This window comes from Neopelma chrysocephalum, unplaced genomic scaffold (genome assembly GCF_003984885.1).
Source record: "Neopelma chrysocephalum unplaced genomic scaffold, ASM398488v2 Primary Assembly neopelma1_268, whole genome shotgun sequence".
NCBI lineage: Eukaryota > Metazoa > Chordata > Aves > Passeriformes > Pipridae > Neopelma > Neopelma chrysocephalum.
The window spans coordinates 1-10,748 of NW_020897930.1; the positions used below are offsets into that span (position 1 = coordinate 1).

General features: G+C 71.7%; 4 protein-coding genes across 8 annotated transcripts; 2 read left to right on the plus strand and 2 right to left on the minus strand.

The window, feature by feature from the left end:
• Positions 1-90: 90 nt before the first annotated feature.
• Positions 91-1,946, plus strand: SMTNL1 (smoothelin like 1; the record flags this gene model as incomplete). Its single annotated transcript, XM_027704331.1, has 6 exons — positions 91-259; positions 453-486; positions 628-768; positions 1,340-1,400; positions 1,479-1,630; positions 1,723-1,946. Coding segments are annotated over 6 exons (702 nt in total), but the record flags the coding sequence as incomplete, so codon positions are not given.
• Positions 1,947-2,129: 183 nt separating this feature from the next.
• UBE2L6 (ubiquitin conjugating enzyme E2 L6) lies at positions 2,130-4,559 on the minus strand. 2 transcript variants are annotated; one of them, XM_027704337.1, is made up of 4 exons: positions 3,998-4,559; positions 3,189-3,278; positions 2,570-2,756; positions 2,130-2,501 (listed from the first exon to the last, which is right to left on the minus strand). In XM_027704337.1, exons 1-4 carry the CDS (start codon positions 4,016-4,018, stop codon positions 2,338-2,340), a joined length of 462 nt encoding a protein of 153 aa, XP_027560138.1. In that variant the 5' UTR covers positions 4,019-4,559; the 3' UTR covers positions 2,130-2,337. The 2 variants fall into 2 exon arrangements, with proteins under 2 accessions (XP_027560138.1, XP_027560137.1); XM_027704336.1 differs by having other exon boundaries at positions 3,189-3,368.
• Positions 3,470-7,876, plus strand: SERPING1 (serpin family G member 1). 3 transcript variants are annotated; one of them, XM_027704333.1, is made up of 9 exons: positions 3,512-3,610; positions 4,337-4,406; positions 4,573-4,642; positions 4,757-5,252; positions 5,356-5,493; positions 5,572-5,775; positions 5,906-6,048; positions 6,461-6,680; positions 7,191-7,876. In XM_027704333.1, exons 3-9 carry the CDS (start codon positions 4,574-4,576, stop codon positions 7,436-7,438), a joined length of 1,518 nt encoding a protein of 505 aa, XP_027560134.1. In that variant the 5' UTR covers positions 3,512-3,610; positions 4,337-4,406; position 4,573; the 3' UTR covers positions 7,439-7,876. The 3 variants fall into 3 exon arrangements, with proteins under 3 accessions (XP_027560133.1, XP_027560134.1, XP_027560135.1); XM_027704334.1 differs by having other exon boundaries at positions 3,529-3,573; positions 4,341-4,406; XM_027704332.1 differs by lacking the exon at positions 4,337-4,406 and having other exon boundaries at positions 3,470-3,610.
• A 157-nt stretch (positions 7,877-8,033) lies between these two features.
• On the minus strand, positions 8,034-10,446 carry YPEL4 (yippee like 4). Of its 2 annotated transcripts, none has more exons than XM_027704338.1 (5): positions 10,343-10,446; positions 9,369-9,677; positions 8,776-8,819; positions 8,561-8,669; positions 8,034-8,287 (listed from the first exon to the last, which is right to left on the minus strand). In XM_027704338.1, the coding sequence occupies exons 2-5, from the start codon at positions 9,513-9,515 to the stop codon at positions 8,198-8,200; spliced, it is 390 nt and encodes a 129-aa protein (XP_027560139.1). In that variant the 5' UTR covers positions 9,516-9,677; positions 10,343-10,446; the 3' UTR covers positions 8,034-8,197. The 2 variants fall into 2 exon arrangements, with proteins under 2 accessions (XP_027560139.1, XP_027560140.1); XM_027704339.1 differs by having other exon boundaries at positions 10,380-10,402.
• Between the last annotated feature and the right edge of the window lie 302 nt (positions 10,447-10,748).

Consider the following 10,748-nt stretch of genomic DNA (forward strand, 5'->3'; position numbering starts at 1 on the left):
TGACAGTGTCAGGAGCAGGGTGACAGTGCCAGGGACATTGTGTAAGTGATAGTGCCCGCGCTGGCACTGCCACCCCTGCTGTGCCCACAGGAGCCCTCTTGGCATCAGGACGAGGACGAGGAGCTGTGGCCTGAGTTTCCCCCGTGCTCGTCCCCAGAGGGGGCCAGCAGTCCCACATCCCCCACCTCCCCTGTGTCCCCCAACTCCCTTGTGTCCCCCACATCCCCCACGTCCCCAGCATCCCCCACGTCCCCCACAGGTAAGAGCCGTGCAGGCAGTGGCACCTGAGCGCCCTGGGGTCACCCCTGTCCCACACAGTGTCCTTCGTCCCCATAGGGTCCTCTGCAGGACCCCCATGTCCCCTCCCCATGGGGAAGGACCTTGAGCCCCAGGGGTGCCCCAGCATTTGGGTGCCCCCTCGCACCCCTCTGACCCCTCCTCTCTCCTTGCAGCTGGCACCACCGATGGCACAGAGGGCAGCAAGAGGTGAATGTCCCCACGGGTGGCACCCCAATACCCCACCCCACGGGTGGCATCCCACAGCCCCACGCTCAGGGCTGTACCCCCCCGTGAGTGGCACCCGCCGTGGTGCCTCAGCCCACCCGCGGGTCCCCCGTGTGCCCACAGGGGTGCCCCAGCGGGGGGGCCGCGGGGACGGGCACCCCCTGGATCGGCGGGGCAGAGACCAAGGCTGGAGGGGGCCGGGGGGAAGCCGCGTGTGGGGTCCCGGGCGTATGGACGCAGTGCCATCCTGGAAAAGTTCGGAGGGTGAGGATGGCCTGGCCCCACGGGGGCGCAGGGGGGGACATGGGAAAATGGGGTGGCATTGGGGGACTGGAGGGTAGGGGGGACCGGGGGGCTGTGGGACAGTGGGGTGGGTGGGTGCATGGAGCAGTGGTGGTATTTGGGGACCACAGGGCAATGGAAGGTAGGGAGGGAATTGGGGGACGATGGAGGGGGGAATGGGACAGTGGGGGTATTGGGGGACAGTGGGGGGGCATGGGACAGAGGGGGTATTGGGGGGCTCAGGGCAATGGCACAGTGGGTTCATGGGGGATGTGGGGGTCTGTGGGACAGTGTGGGTATTGGGGGGGCATGAGGAAATGGAGGGTAGGGAGGGAATGGGGGTGCATAGAGTGGGGTGGATGTGGGACAGGGGGGCAATGTGGCCATGGGGGTCCATGGGGCAGTGGGGTATTGGGGGCCCAGGGTCCTGGGGCAATGGGGTCATGGTGGGGCTGGAGGTCCCTACGGGGGGCAGGGGGGTGTGAGGGTCCCACGTCCCGGGTCCCCCCAGCGCCGCCACGGGGCCGGCCCCGCACCTGCGGCGGTCGGGCGGGGCCGCCACGGTCAAGACGATGCTGCTGGAGTGGTGCCGCGCCCGCACCCGCGGGTACCCGGTGAGCGCGGGTGTGGGATGGCGGGGGGGCGGGATGGGGAGGACCCGGGGGGGCGGCCTGACCCCCCCGCCCGCGCAGAACGTGGACGTGCAGAACTTCTCCGGGAGCTGGGGCAGCGGCCTGGCCTTCTGCGCGCTCCTGCACAGCTTCTTCCCCGACGCCTTCGACTTCGGTGCCCTGGAGCCCGACGCCCGCCGGCACAACTTCGCCCTGGCCTTCGCCACCGCCGAGTGCGTGAGCGCAGCCCCGGCCCTCCCCGGGTCCCCTCCGGCCCTCCCCGGGTCCCCCCCGGCCCCGGTGACGGCCGTGTCCCTCCCCGCAGGGAGCGGGCGGGCTGTGCCCCGCTGCTGGAGGTGGAGGACATGGTGCGGCTGCCGGTGCCCGACGCCAAGTGTGTGTACACGTACGTGCAGGAGCTGTACCGCTGCCTGGTGGCCAAGGGGCTCGTGAAGACCAAGAAGCGCTGAAAGGGTCTCCCCACCCGTGCCACTCCCCAACCTTGTCCTCTGCCTTGTCCCCCAGCACTAAAGGCCACGGTGCCAGGCAGTGGTGGCTTCATATCTGGAGGGGGGGATGTGGGCACGGGGGCGCTGGCGCTGAGTGTCTGTGGGGGCACAGCCTTGGCTCTGCCACCGGCAGGGTGACATTCTTCCCCCCAGGGCTGGCACACGGGGGGTCAGCACCTCCCAGAGCCACTCACCCTCCCCGTGAGGTATCACGGAGCTAGAGCAGGAGCTGGAACAAATTTATTGCCTTATGTACGGGGGGGCAGCTCTTGTGGGGGGCCAGCTCTTGTGGGGGGGCCAGGACCCCCTTCACGGTGCCAGAGGGGACCCCGATGCCCAAGGTCCAGCGCCGAGGCAGGGATGATGCCAGGGCCAGCCCCGGCTGGCATAGGGAAGGAGAAGGGAAGTCGGGGTGCCCCCAGGTGGGGGGCTCAGGGGCCGGAGGGGTCGGGGCGTGGCTCAGCGTGGAGCCGGGTGTGTTCCTGTGCCCGGTGCCGGAACTCCTCGGGGTGCTCCTGCAGCTCCCGGGCCAGGTCCGGCCGCAGCACCCGCTGGGGGTCGGGGCTGTCCAGCAGCAGCAGCAGGTCCTGCAGCACTGCGAGAACGAGGGGGGGTTAGGGGGGGCACCCCCAGTGCTGTGCCCCCCGTCCCCCCGGTGCCCACCTTGGACAGCGCGGGTGGTGGGTGCCCAGTGCTCGCGGGTGGTGAGGGGCTGGCAGACGCGACCCTCGAGGTCCACGCTGGGATGGTAGATGGGGGTGCAGAGAGTGGCACGGGGGGGCTCCAGCGGGTGGTGCGGGGAGAAGGTCAGCTCGAAGCGGAAGGCACCCACGTTGTACGGGGGGTTGTTCTGCCGGGGTAGGGGGGCACCTCAGCCCCTCAAGCCACAGTATCATCTATCAGGGGGATCCCTGTCCAGCCCTGATATACCCAGTGCCTCCCGTGGAGAAACCCCACCACCCACTCCCAGCAGCCCCTCAGGAGGGGAACCTCCCCCCAATGTCCCCAGCCCAGGGCCCCAGGGTGTCCTCCAGTAGTGCCCCCAGAGGGACCCTCCCCAATTCTGCCCTGATAGGGACCCTCACTCAGTGTCCCCAGGAGACACCCCACGCCCCCGGGTCCCAAGGGGTACCCCCAACACCCCCCATGCCCTCATGGGCCCATCTCCCCTCCAGGGCCCCTGTGCCTCTGTAGTTCCCCCATGCCCAGGGGATCCCACACACCTCCCCAGCCCCTCGCTGCCCGGCACTCCCCCACACCCCCCGTGCCCCTCGCCACGCACGGGCAGCAGCAGCCCCTCCCAACGCCGCACGTTCCGGTCCAGCGGCCGCACGTCGCGGGCCCCCTCCCAGCGCCGCACCTCCTCCAGCTCCTGCGGGACGGGCGAGAGGTGGCTGGGGCCGCCCGGGACACGCCTCCAGGGACGGGGCTGCAACCCGAAACACCCCTCCGCAGGCTCGTCCTGGGCGGGGCAGCACGTGGGACACACCTTGATGGGCGGGGATTCCCCATCACCACGCCTTTATGGGCGGTGGTTTCCATGGAATACGCCCTCATGGGCGGAGGGGTCTCCTTCATGGACGCGCCTCTTGGGTGCGGCCACTACAGACCACGCCCTGACGCGGAACGGTCCCCGCCGGGGAAACGAAACCGGAGTGCGCAGGGAGGCTTTGGCACCCCCGGCAGCGAAAACCCTCCACGCCGGTACTGCCTCCCCCGCACCCCGGTACCGGGACCCCCGCACCGGCACTGACACCCCCAGCACCGCTTCTCCCGCACTGGCACTGACACTCCAGCACCGCTTCTCCCGCATCCCGGCACCAGGCCCCCTGCACCGGCACTGACACCCCCCAGCACCTCTTCTCCCGCACCCCGGCACCGGGACCCCCGCACCGGCACTGACACCCCCAGCACCTCTTCTCCCACACCCCGGGACCCCCGCCCCGGCACTGACACCCCAGCACCGCTTTTCCTGCACCGGCACTGACGCCCCAGCACCGCTTCTCCCGCATCCCGGTACCGGGACCCCCGCACCGCCTGCTCCGGTGCGGACACAAGAACCCCCGCGGTCCCGGTTCCCCCGGACCCCACCTTGGCGATCCTCACGGCCATGGTGATCGGTGCCCGGTGCCACGGGGATGGGCTTCGCGGGATCACGCCCCGGGGCGGGCGGGACGAGGTTCTCCGGCCGCACCCCCGGGACGGGCAGACGGGTCTGGGGCGGCCGGGGCCACCCGTCACCCGGGGCTCTCGGTGGCGGTGGGTGACAGGAGCGCCGCCCCCCCGTCTAGCGGGTGCCTGACGGGGGCAGAGCGGGACGCGGGGCCGCGTCCCGCCCCCTTGGCTGCCCCCGAACCGCCCCGCCCGTCCCCCCCCGGCTGCCCCCGCATCCCCGGCTGATTTACGGGAACCTCCTTAATCTTTAACCAGGCAGGGTCAGAGCCGGCCAGATCCCCCGGAGCCCACTGGACACGCAGAGACCGACCCACCGGGCACCCAGGTGGGCCCGGGGTGCTGCCTCCTCCAGCCCCCGGGGAGGCAGAGTGAGAGCACCCCGGGGTGGGTGGGGGCACACGGGGTGGGGGTACAGGCGGTGCAGGGAGTGGGGTGTAGGTGTCGGGGTGGGGGTGCAGGGTGCCTGTCCTTGACCTGTGCCCTCCCACCAGGATGCCCACCATGACACTCTGGCTGCCCCTGGCATGGCTGGTGGCTACAGCCACTGCCACTGTCAGCCCGGTAAGTGTGCCCCAGGAACATGGGCTCCCTGTGCCCAATGCCCCTCTGTCTCCCCTCATCTGAGCCACCCATCCGGGTGCACCGTGCCCCCCTCACCCAGGTCCCTGCACCCAGGTGCCCACGCTGGAGGCCTCTCCCAGCGGACTGAAGCTACTCACACAGCCCCCGACACCGCCAGTGCCCCCCCATCCTGCCACACCCCCCCCGCAGGACATGGGGGCACCTGTCCCGCCTATGCCCACCCCCCATGCCCACCCCGAGGGGCCGCCTGGCTGGGATGCCCCTCACGGGGCTACGGATACCCCCAGCCCCACAGAACCCGAGGGAGCCCCTGAGGAGCCGGGAACCACAGCCTACGGGACCACGGCTGTGCCCACGCCTGGCACCACTCAGGGACCCCCAGGCACCACCGCCCCGCCGTGCCCCGGGGACGAGGAGCCGGCCGAGGCCTGCGGGGAGCCCACGAGGGAGCAGCGGGCGGCCGTGGCCGAGGCGCTGGGCACCTTCGCCCTCCGCTTCTACCAGCACATGGCCGAGGCCGCCCAGCCCGATGCCAACCTGCTCTTCTCCCCCATCAACGTCGCCACGGGGCTCTCGCACCTGCTGCTGGGTGAGGGGCCGCCCGCGAGCACCGGCACTGCCGTGGGCACCGCCGGTGTCCCCCGGGGCTGTCCCACCCGGGGCACCTCACCGAGCTCCCCCTGTGCCCGCAGGCGCCCGCGGCGAGACCCGCGAGCGGCTGGGCGCCCTCCTGGCGTACCCGCCGGGGCTGGGCTGCGTGCACGGCGCCCTGCAGCAGCTGGCCGGCTCGCCCGGCCTCTTCTCGGCCGCCCAGATCTTCCACCACCCAGGTGAGGCGGGCGCCGGGTGCCGGCGGGGCGCTGCCGCCGGGTGGGCGCAGGGCTGACGCCGACCGTGCTGCCACGCAGAGCTGCGCCTCCGGCCCCGCTTCCTCAACGACTCCCTGCGCTTCTACGGCGCCCGTCCCCGCGCCCTGAGCGGCAACGAGAGCCTGGACTTGCAGAGCATCAACGCCTGGGTGCGGGAGGCCAGCGAGGGGCTGCTGCCCGCCCTGCTGCCCGCGCTGCCCCCGCAGCCCCGCCTGCTGCTGCTCGGCGCCGTCCACCTGCGCGGTACGGCCCCACCGCCGCGCCCGCCCGCGCCCACCCGGGACGAACCGGGGATCGGGCTTGCGGCTGAGGCCGACCCGCGCAGTCCCCCCGGTGTCCCCCGCCCCTCAACCCCGGTGCCGTGTCCCCACAGCCGCCTGGCGCACGCCCCTGGACCCCGAGCAGACGGTGCCGCTGCCCTTCCTGCGCCCCGGGCGCCCCTCAGTCGAGGTGCCCACCATGACCAGCACCAAGTACCCGGTGGCCTCCTTCACCGACTCCCGCCTGCAGGTCCAGGTACCCCCGCTGGGACAGGGGTGGGGGTCTAGGGAGTCACTGCCAGGCACTGTGAGGGCTGTGGGGTCGCTGCTGGGCACTGGGAGGGCTGTGGGGTCGCTGCTGGGCACTGGGAGGGCTGTGGGGTCACTGCCCAGCCTGGGGGGCTGGTGGGTCACTGCTAGGGGTGGGTAACGGCATGATGTCACTCCAGCGGCTCTAGGGAGGGATGCCAGGCTGTGACATCACTCCTGTGGCGCTCAGAGAAGATGCCAGGCTGATGTCAGTGCCCTGGCACTGAAAGGGGCACCTACTATGACCTCACTCCCCTGGGGGTGGGGGGATGCCAGGCTGGGACCTCACTGGGGGCACTGGGGGGGGGCCGGTCTGTGGGGTCCCCGCGGTGGCCCTGAGTCAGGGGTCCGTCCCGCAGGTGGGGAGGCTGGAGCTGAGCGAGGGGCTGAGCCTGGTGGTGCTGCTGCCGCGGGGGCCCCTGGGGGCGCTGGAGACGCTGGAGCGGTCACTGGATCCCCCCACCTTCCTGGCCCTGCTGCGGCGGGCGGCCCAGACGCCCCCCCGGGCCACCGCGCTGGCCCTGCCCCGGATGCACCTCGACCTCGCCCTGGACGTGGTGCCCCTGGTCCACGACATGGGTAAGGACACCTGCGACGTCACCACGAGGGCTGGGTGGGCTGAGGGTGACATTGCTCCCTGCAGGATGTCACGGGCTCCTCCCCTGCAGGTCCCTTTCCCCACTGTCCCCAATGCCCCCGGTGTCCCCAATGTACCTTTGGTTTCCCCTGGGTCCCCCCGTGTCCCCATGTCCCTGGTGTCCCCCATGTCCCCCAGTGCCCCTGTTGTGCCCTGCTGCCCCCAGCACCCCTATATTATCCCCCGTATTATCTCGGGTCCCCAGTGGCCCAAATATCCCCGTTCTCCCTGGCGTTCCCCTCACCCCTTCGCGTCCCCGGTGTGCCTCTGGGGTCTCCTCCATCCCCAGCGTCCCCGTGTCCCCCAATGTCCCCGCACCGCTGTGTCCCTGACCCCCAGTTTTCTCTGGGTCCCTTGTGCCCCCGGGTGCCTGCCTCCGGTGTCCCCTCCCATCTCCGGTGTCCCCTCGCTGCCGTGTCCCGCGGGGGTGACGGTGAGCCCGTGTGCCGCAGACTTCGGGCTGTTCCTGGACGCGGAGCTGTGCGGGCTGGCGGAGGGCCCGGCCGCGGTGGACGAGGCGCGGCACCGGGCGGTGCTGGCGCTGGACGAGGCCGGCGTGGAGGCGGCGGCTGCCATGGCCACCTCGGTGGCGCGCTCGGCGCTGGTGCTGGAGGCGCTGCGCCCCTTCCTCTTCGTCCTCTGGCACGACGCTGGCGAGGTGCCCGTCTTCATGGGCCGCCTCAGCGACCCCCGGCCCTGACCCTGCCCCTCCTGTCCCCGCCTTCCCTCGTCTCACCCCTCCGTCCTTCCCTCCTGCCTCCTCCTCGCTCTCCTCCCTCCATCCCTGCCTTCTCCTCTCCATCGGTCCCTCCTTCCCTCTCTCTCTTACCCCTTTCCTCTCTCTCTCCCTCCATCCCTTGTCCCTCCTTCCACCCCTCCCTTCCTCCCTCCGCCCGTCCAACCACCGTCCAGCTCCATCCTTCCCTCTCCTTTCCCTCCCTCCCTCCCTGCTTCCTCCCTCTCTCCCTCCAGTTCTCCCTCCCTCTTTCCCCCCTCCCCCCCCACTTCCCCGCTTTCCCTGTCCATCTCCCCACCCTTCCCCCGCCCCAGTTCCCCAGGGTACCGGAGGGTCCCTGCTCCTCCCGTGCCTCAGTTTCCCCACCAGCTCGGGGTCCCAATAAATGCTCCGAGCCCCTCACTGCTCCTGTGCGTGGGGAGGGGGAGCAGGGGGGGGAGAGCACTGGCCCTCTGTGCCAGTGTGCCCGCGGGTCCCCGGCTGTGTGCCAGGTGCCACCCCAGGGTGAGCCAGGGGTGGCGGCAGCACCGGGGGCAGGTGATGCCCAGCACCTTCCTAAAAAAAAAAAAAGCCTTTATTGCCCTAGAAAAGCCCCGCAGCCCCCGCGGCTGGGGACGGGCACCGCGACCGGGGGGGCACGGGGAAGGTGCAAAGGAGGGGTTCACCCAGCGCCAGCCCCCAACGTGCCCCCACGTGCCCCCCAGTCCCAGCCGTGCCCCCGTGTCAGTCCCAGCCGTTCTCCTTCACCATGTGCGACATCTCGATGATGAACTTCCCCTCCTTGTACTTCTGGCTGCTCTCGAAAGCCTGTTCCTGGGGGGGGGGGGGGGGGGGGGGTGGTGTCAGCCCCCCGCACCCCGACGGGGGCACCCGGGGTGCTGCCTTCCCCCAGGGCTCAGGGGTGTCCGCAGCGAAGCTTTGGGGTGGACAAGGGGTGCCCATTTGAGGTACCCAGAAAAGGGGTTTGGGGTGTCTGGGGCAGCACCCATAGGGTGGGTTTGGGGTGCCCAGGGGTGTCCGGGGCAGGGGTTGGGGATCCCGGGCAGTGCCCCCAGGGGATGGCGGTGCCAGTGCAGGGGCACTCACATATTTCCAGCCCAGCGTGGTCTTGCAGCTCTGGCAGAAGATGTCGGCCACCGAGTGCAGCCCCGTCAGCAGCAGGCGCTGCTCAGCCGGGCCACAGCCCACGTTCACCCTGCGCCGAGAGCGGGGTGTCCCACGGGCACGGCAGCCAGCCCAGGGACCCCCAGGGACCCCCCCTCCCTGCCCCGCCACCGTCCCCGGGGTCCGCCATTACTCACACGGAGTTGAACAGGTAGGCACGGCCATGGCTGCCCTGGAAGGACTGGGGGGACACGGCCAGAGTCACTGGTCAGCCCCTCACCCCCACCGGCCCCCATCCCTGCACGTCCCCCCACTCCGCTGCACTGCCACCCTGCCAGCCCCGGGGACACAGCGGGGGGACACCTGCCCCCCTGGGGACACTGAGGGGGAGACGGTCACCTCCACGGGAGCGCCATAGGGGACACCTGCCACCCCTAGGGCACCGTGTGGGGTGAGGCTTCCTGCCCTGGGGCAATGCTGGCCACCGTGGGAATGTCCTGGGGACACCAGAGGGGGACACCTGGCACGCCAGGGGCACCATGGCTGGCTGTCCCAGTGCCACCCTGGGGAGAGGCTCAACACCCTGGGGGCACAGTGGGGGTGACACCCGCTGTCCCAGCACCCCCCCGGGGACACGATGGGGGGGCACTGGCTGTCCCAGTGCCACCTTGGGGAGAGGCTCAACACCCCGGGGACACGGTGGGGGTGACACCCGCTGTCCCGCCTCCCCCCCCCGGGGGACACTGCAGGGTGTCCCCCGGGGGGACAGTCCCCACCCCGGCGGTGGCACCTTGGAGATGAGCTCCTCGTGGCGGGCCAGGTGCGCCCGGCAGTGCACGCAGCTGTAGGTGCGGTGGGAGCGCGGCAGGTAACTGCGGAAGGTGCGGGGGGGCAGGCGGGCGGCGGGGGGCAGGCGGCGGCGGGGCGGGGGCGGCATGGCCGGGGGCAGCGCCCCGGGGGGCACCGCGCAGCCCCCGCACAGCCGCTCGCAGGGGAAGCAGCGCAGCAGCGCGCCCAGAGCCGCCGTCCCGCCCGGCCGCGCTCGGGGGGCTCCGCCGGGCCCCCCCGGCAGAAGGAGGCGGGAAAGGGGGGGGGCGGCCTGCGGAGGGGGAAAAGGAGGTGGTGAGGCGGAGCGGGGGGGACGGGACCGCTGGACCCCGGTCCCCGATCGCCCAGGCTGAGACCGGGCGGCTCGTGGCAGGAGTGAAGGGCAGCACCCCGGGGGGCACCGAGAAAGGGGGGGGGGAGGGGGGGCCGGGGGACAGGGGGGGGGGGGCGGGGGGGGTCCCAAGCGGGGTCTGGGGTCCCTTGTCGAAACGCCTGGGAGTCCCCGGGGAGTGGGAGTCCCGGGGGAGGAGATTGGTGGTCCCGAGGAGGAGAGATTGGGGGTCCCGAGGGGGGATGATGGGGGCACCGGAGGGGGAGAATGGAGGGTACCGGCGGGGGGGGAATTCGGGGTCCTGACGAGGAATGGTGGGGGTCCCGAGGAGGGGAATTGGGGATCCCGAGGAGCGATGATGGGGGTCCCGAGGGACGGCGATGGGGGTCCCAGCGGGTAGACTGTGGGTCCCAGGGGGGTATGACAGGGGTCTCCGGGAGGCGACGGGGTGCCGGGTGGGGGCATATTTGGGGTGGTGGGGCGGCAGGACGGAGGTACCGCTATGGGGGGGGGCAATCACGGGAACGCTGTGGGGTACGACGGGGGGCTCGGTGGGGCTTTGGGGGTCTCGGGGGAGGGCACGATGGGGGCCCCGAGGGGGGTACCGGGTTCCGTGCGTTCCCGGGGGCCGGGGCCGCTCACCGCCCGCCGCTGTCCCCGCTGCCGCTGTCGCCGCTGTCCCCGGGGCGGGCGCGGGGGGGGCCCTGCGTGCCCGGGGGCCGCATCGCGGCACCGTGACTCATCCCGCGGCCGTGACGTCACCGCCCGCCACCGCCGCCGTGACGTCACCGCCCGCCCCTCCGACGTCAGCGCGGCCGCCGAGAATGCGCTGCAGCCACCGGCACCCCCCGGTCCCACCGTCTGTCCCTCGGTCCCCCCGTGTGTCCCCGTGTTCTGCCTTGTCCTCCGTGTCCCCAATGTCCCTGCAGACCCCGTGTACCTCGGCATCTCCCGGTCCCCCCATGGCCCCCATTTCCCCATATCTCCCGTGTCCATAGTGTCCCCCATGTC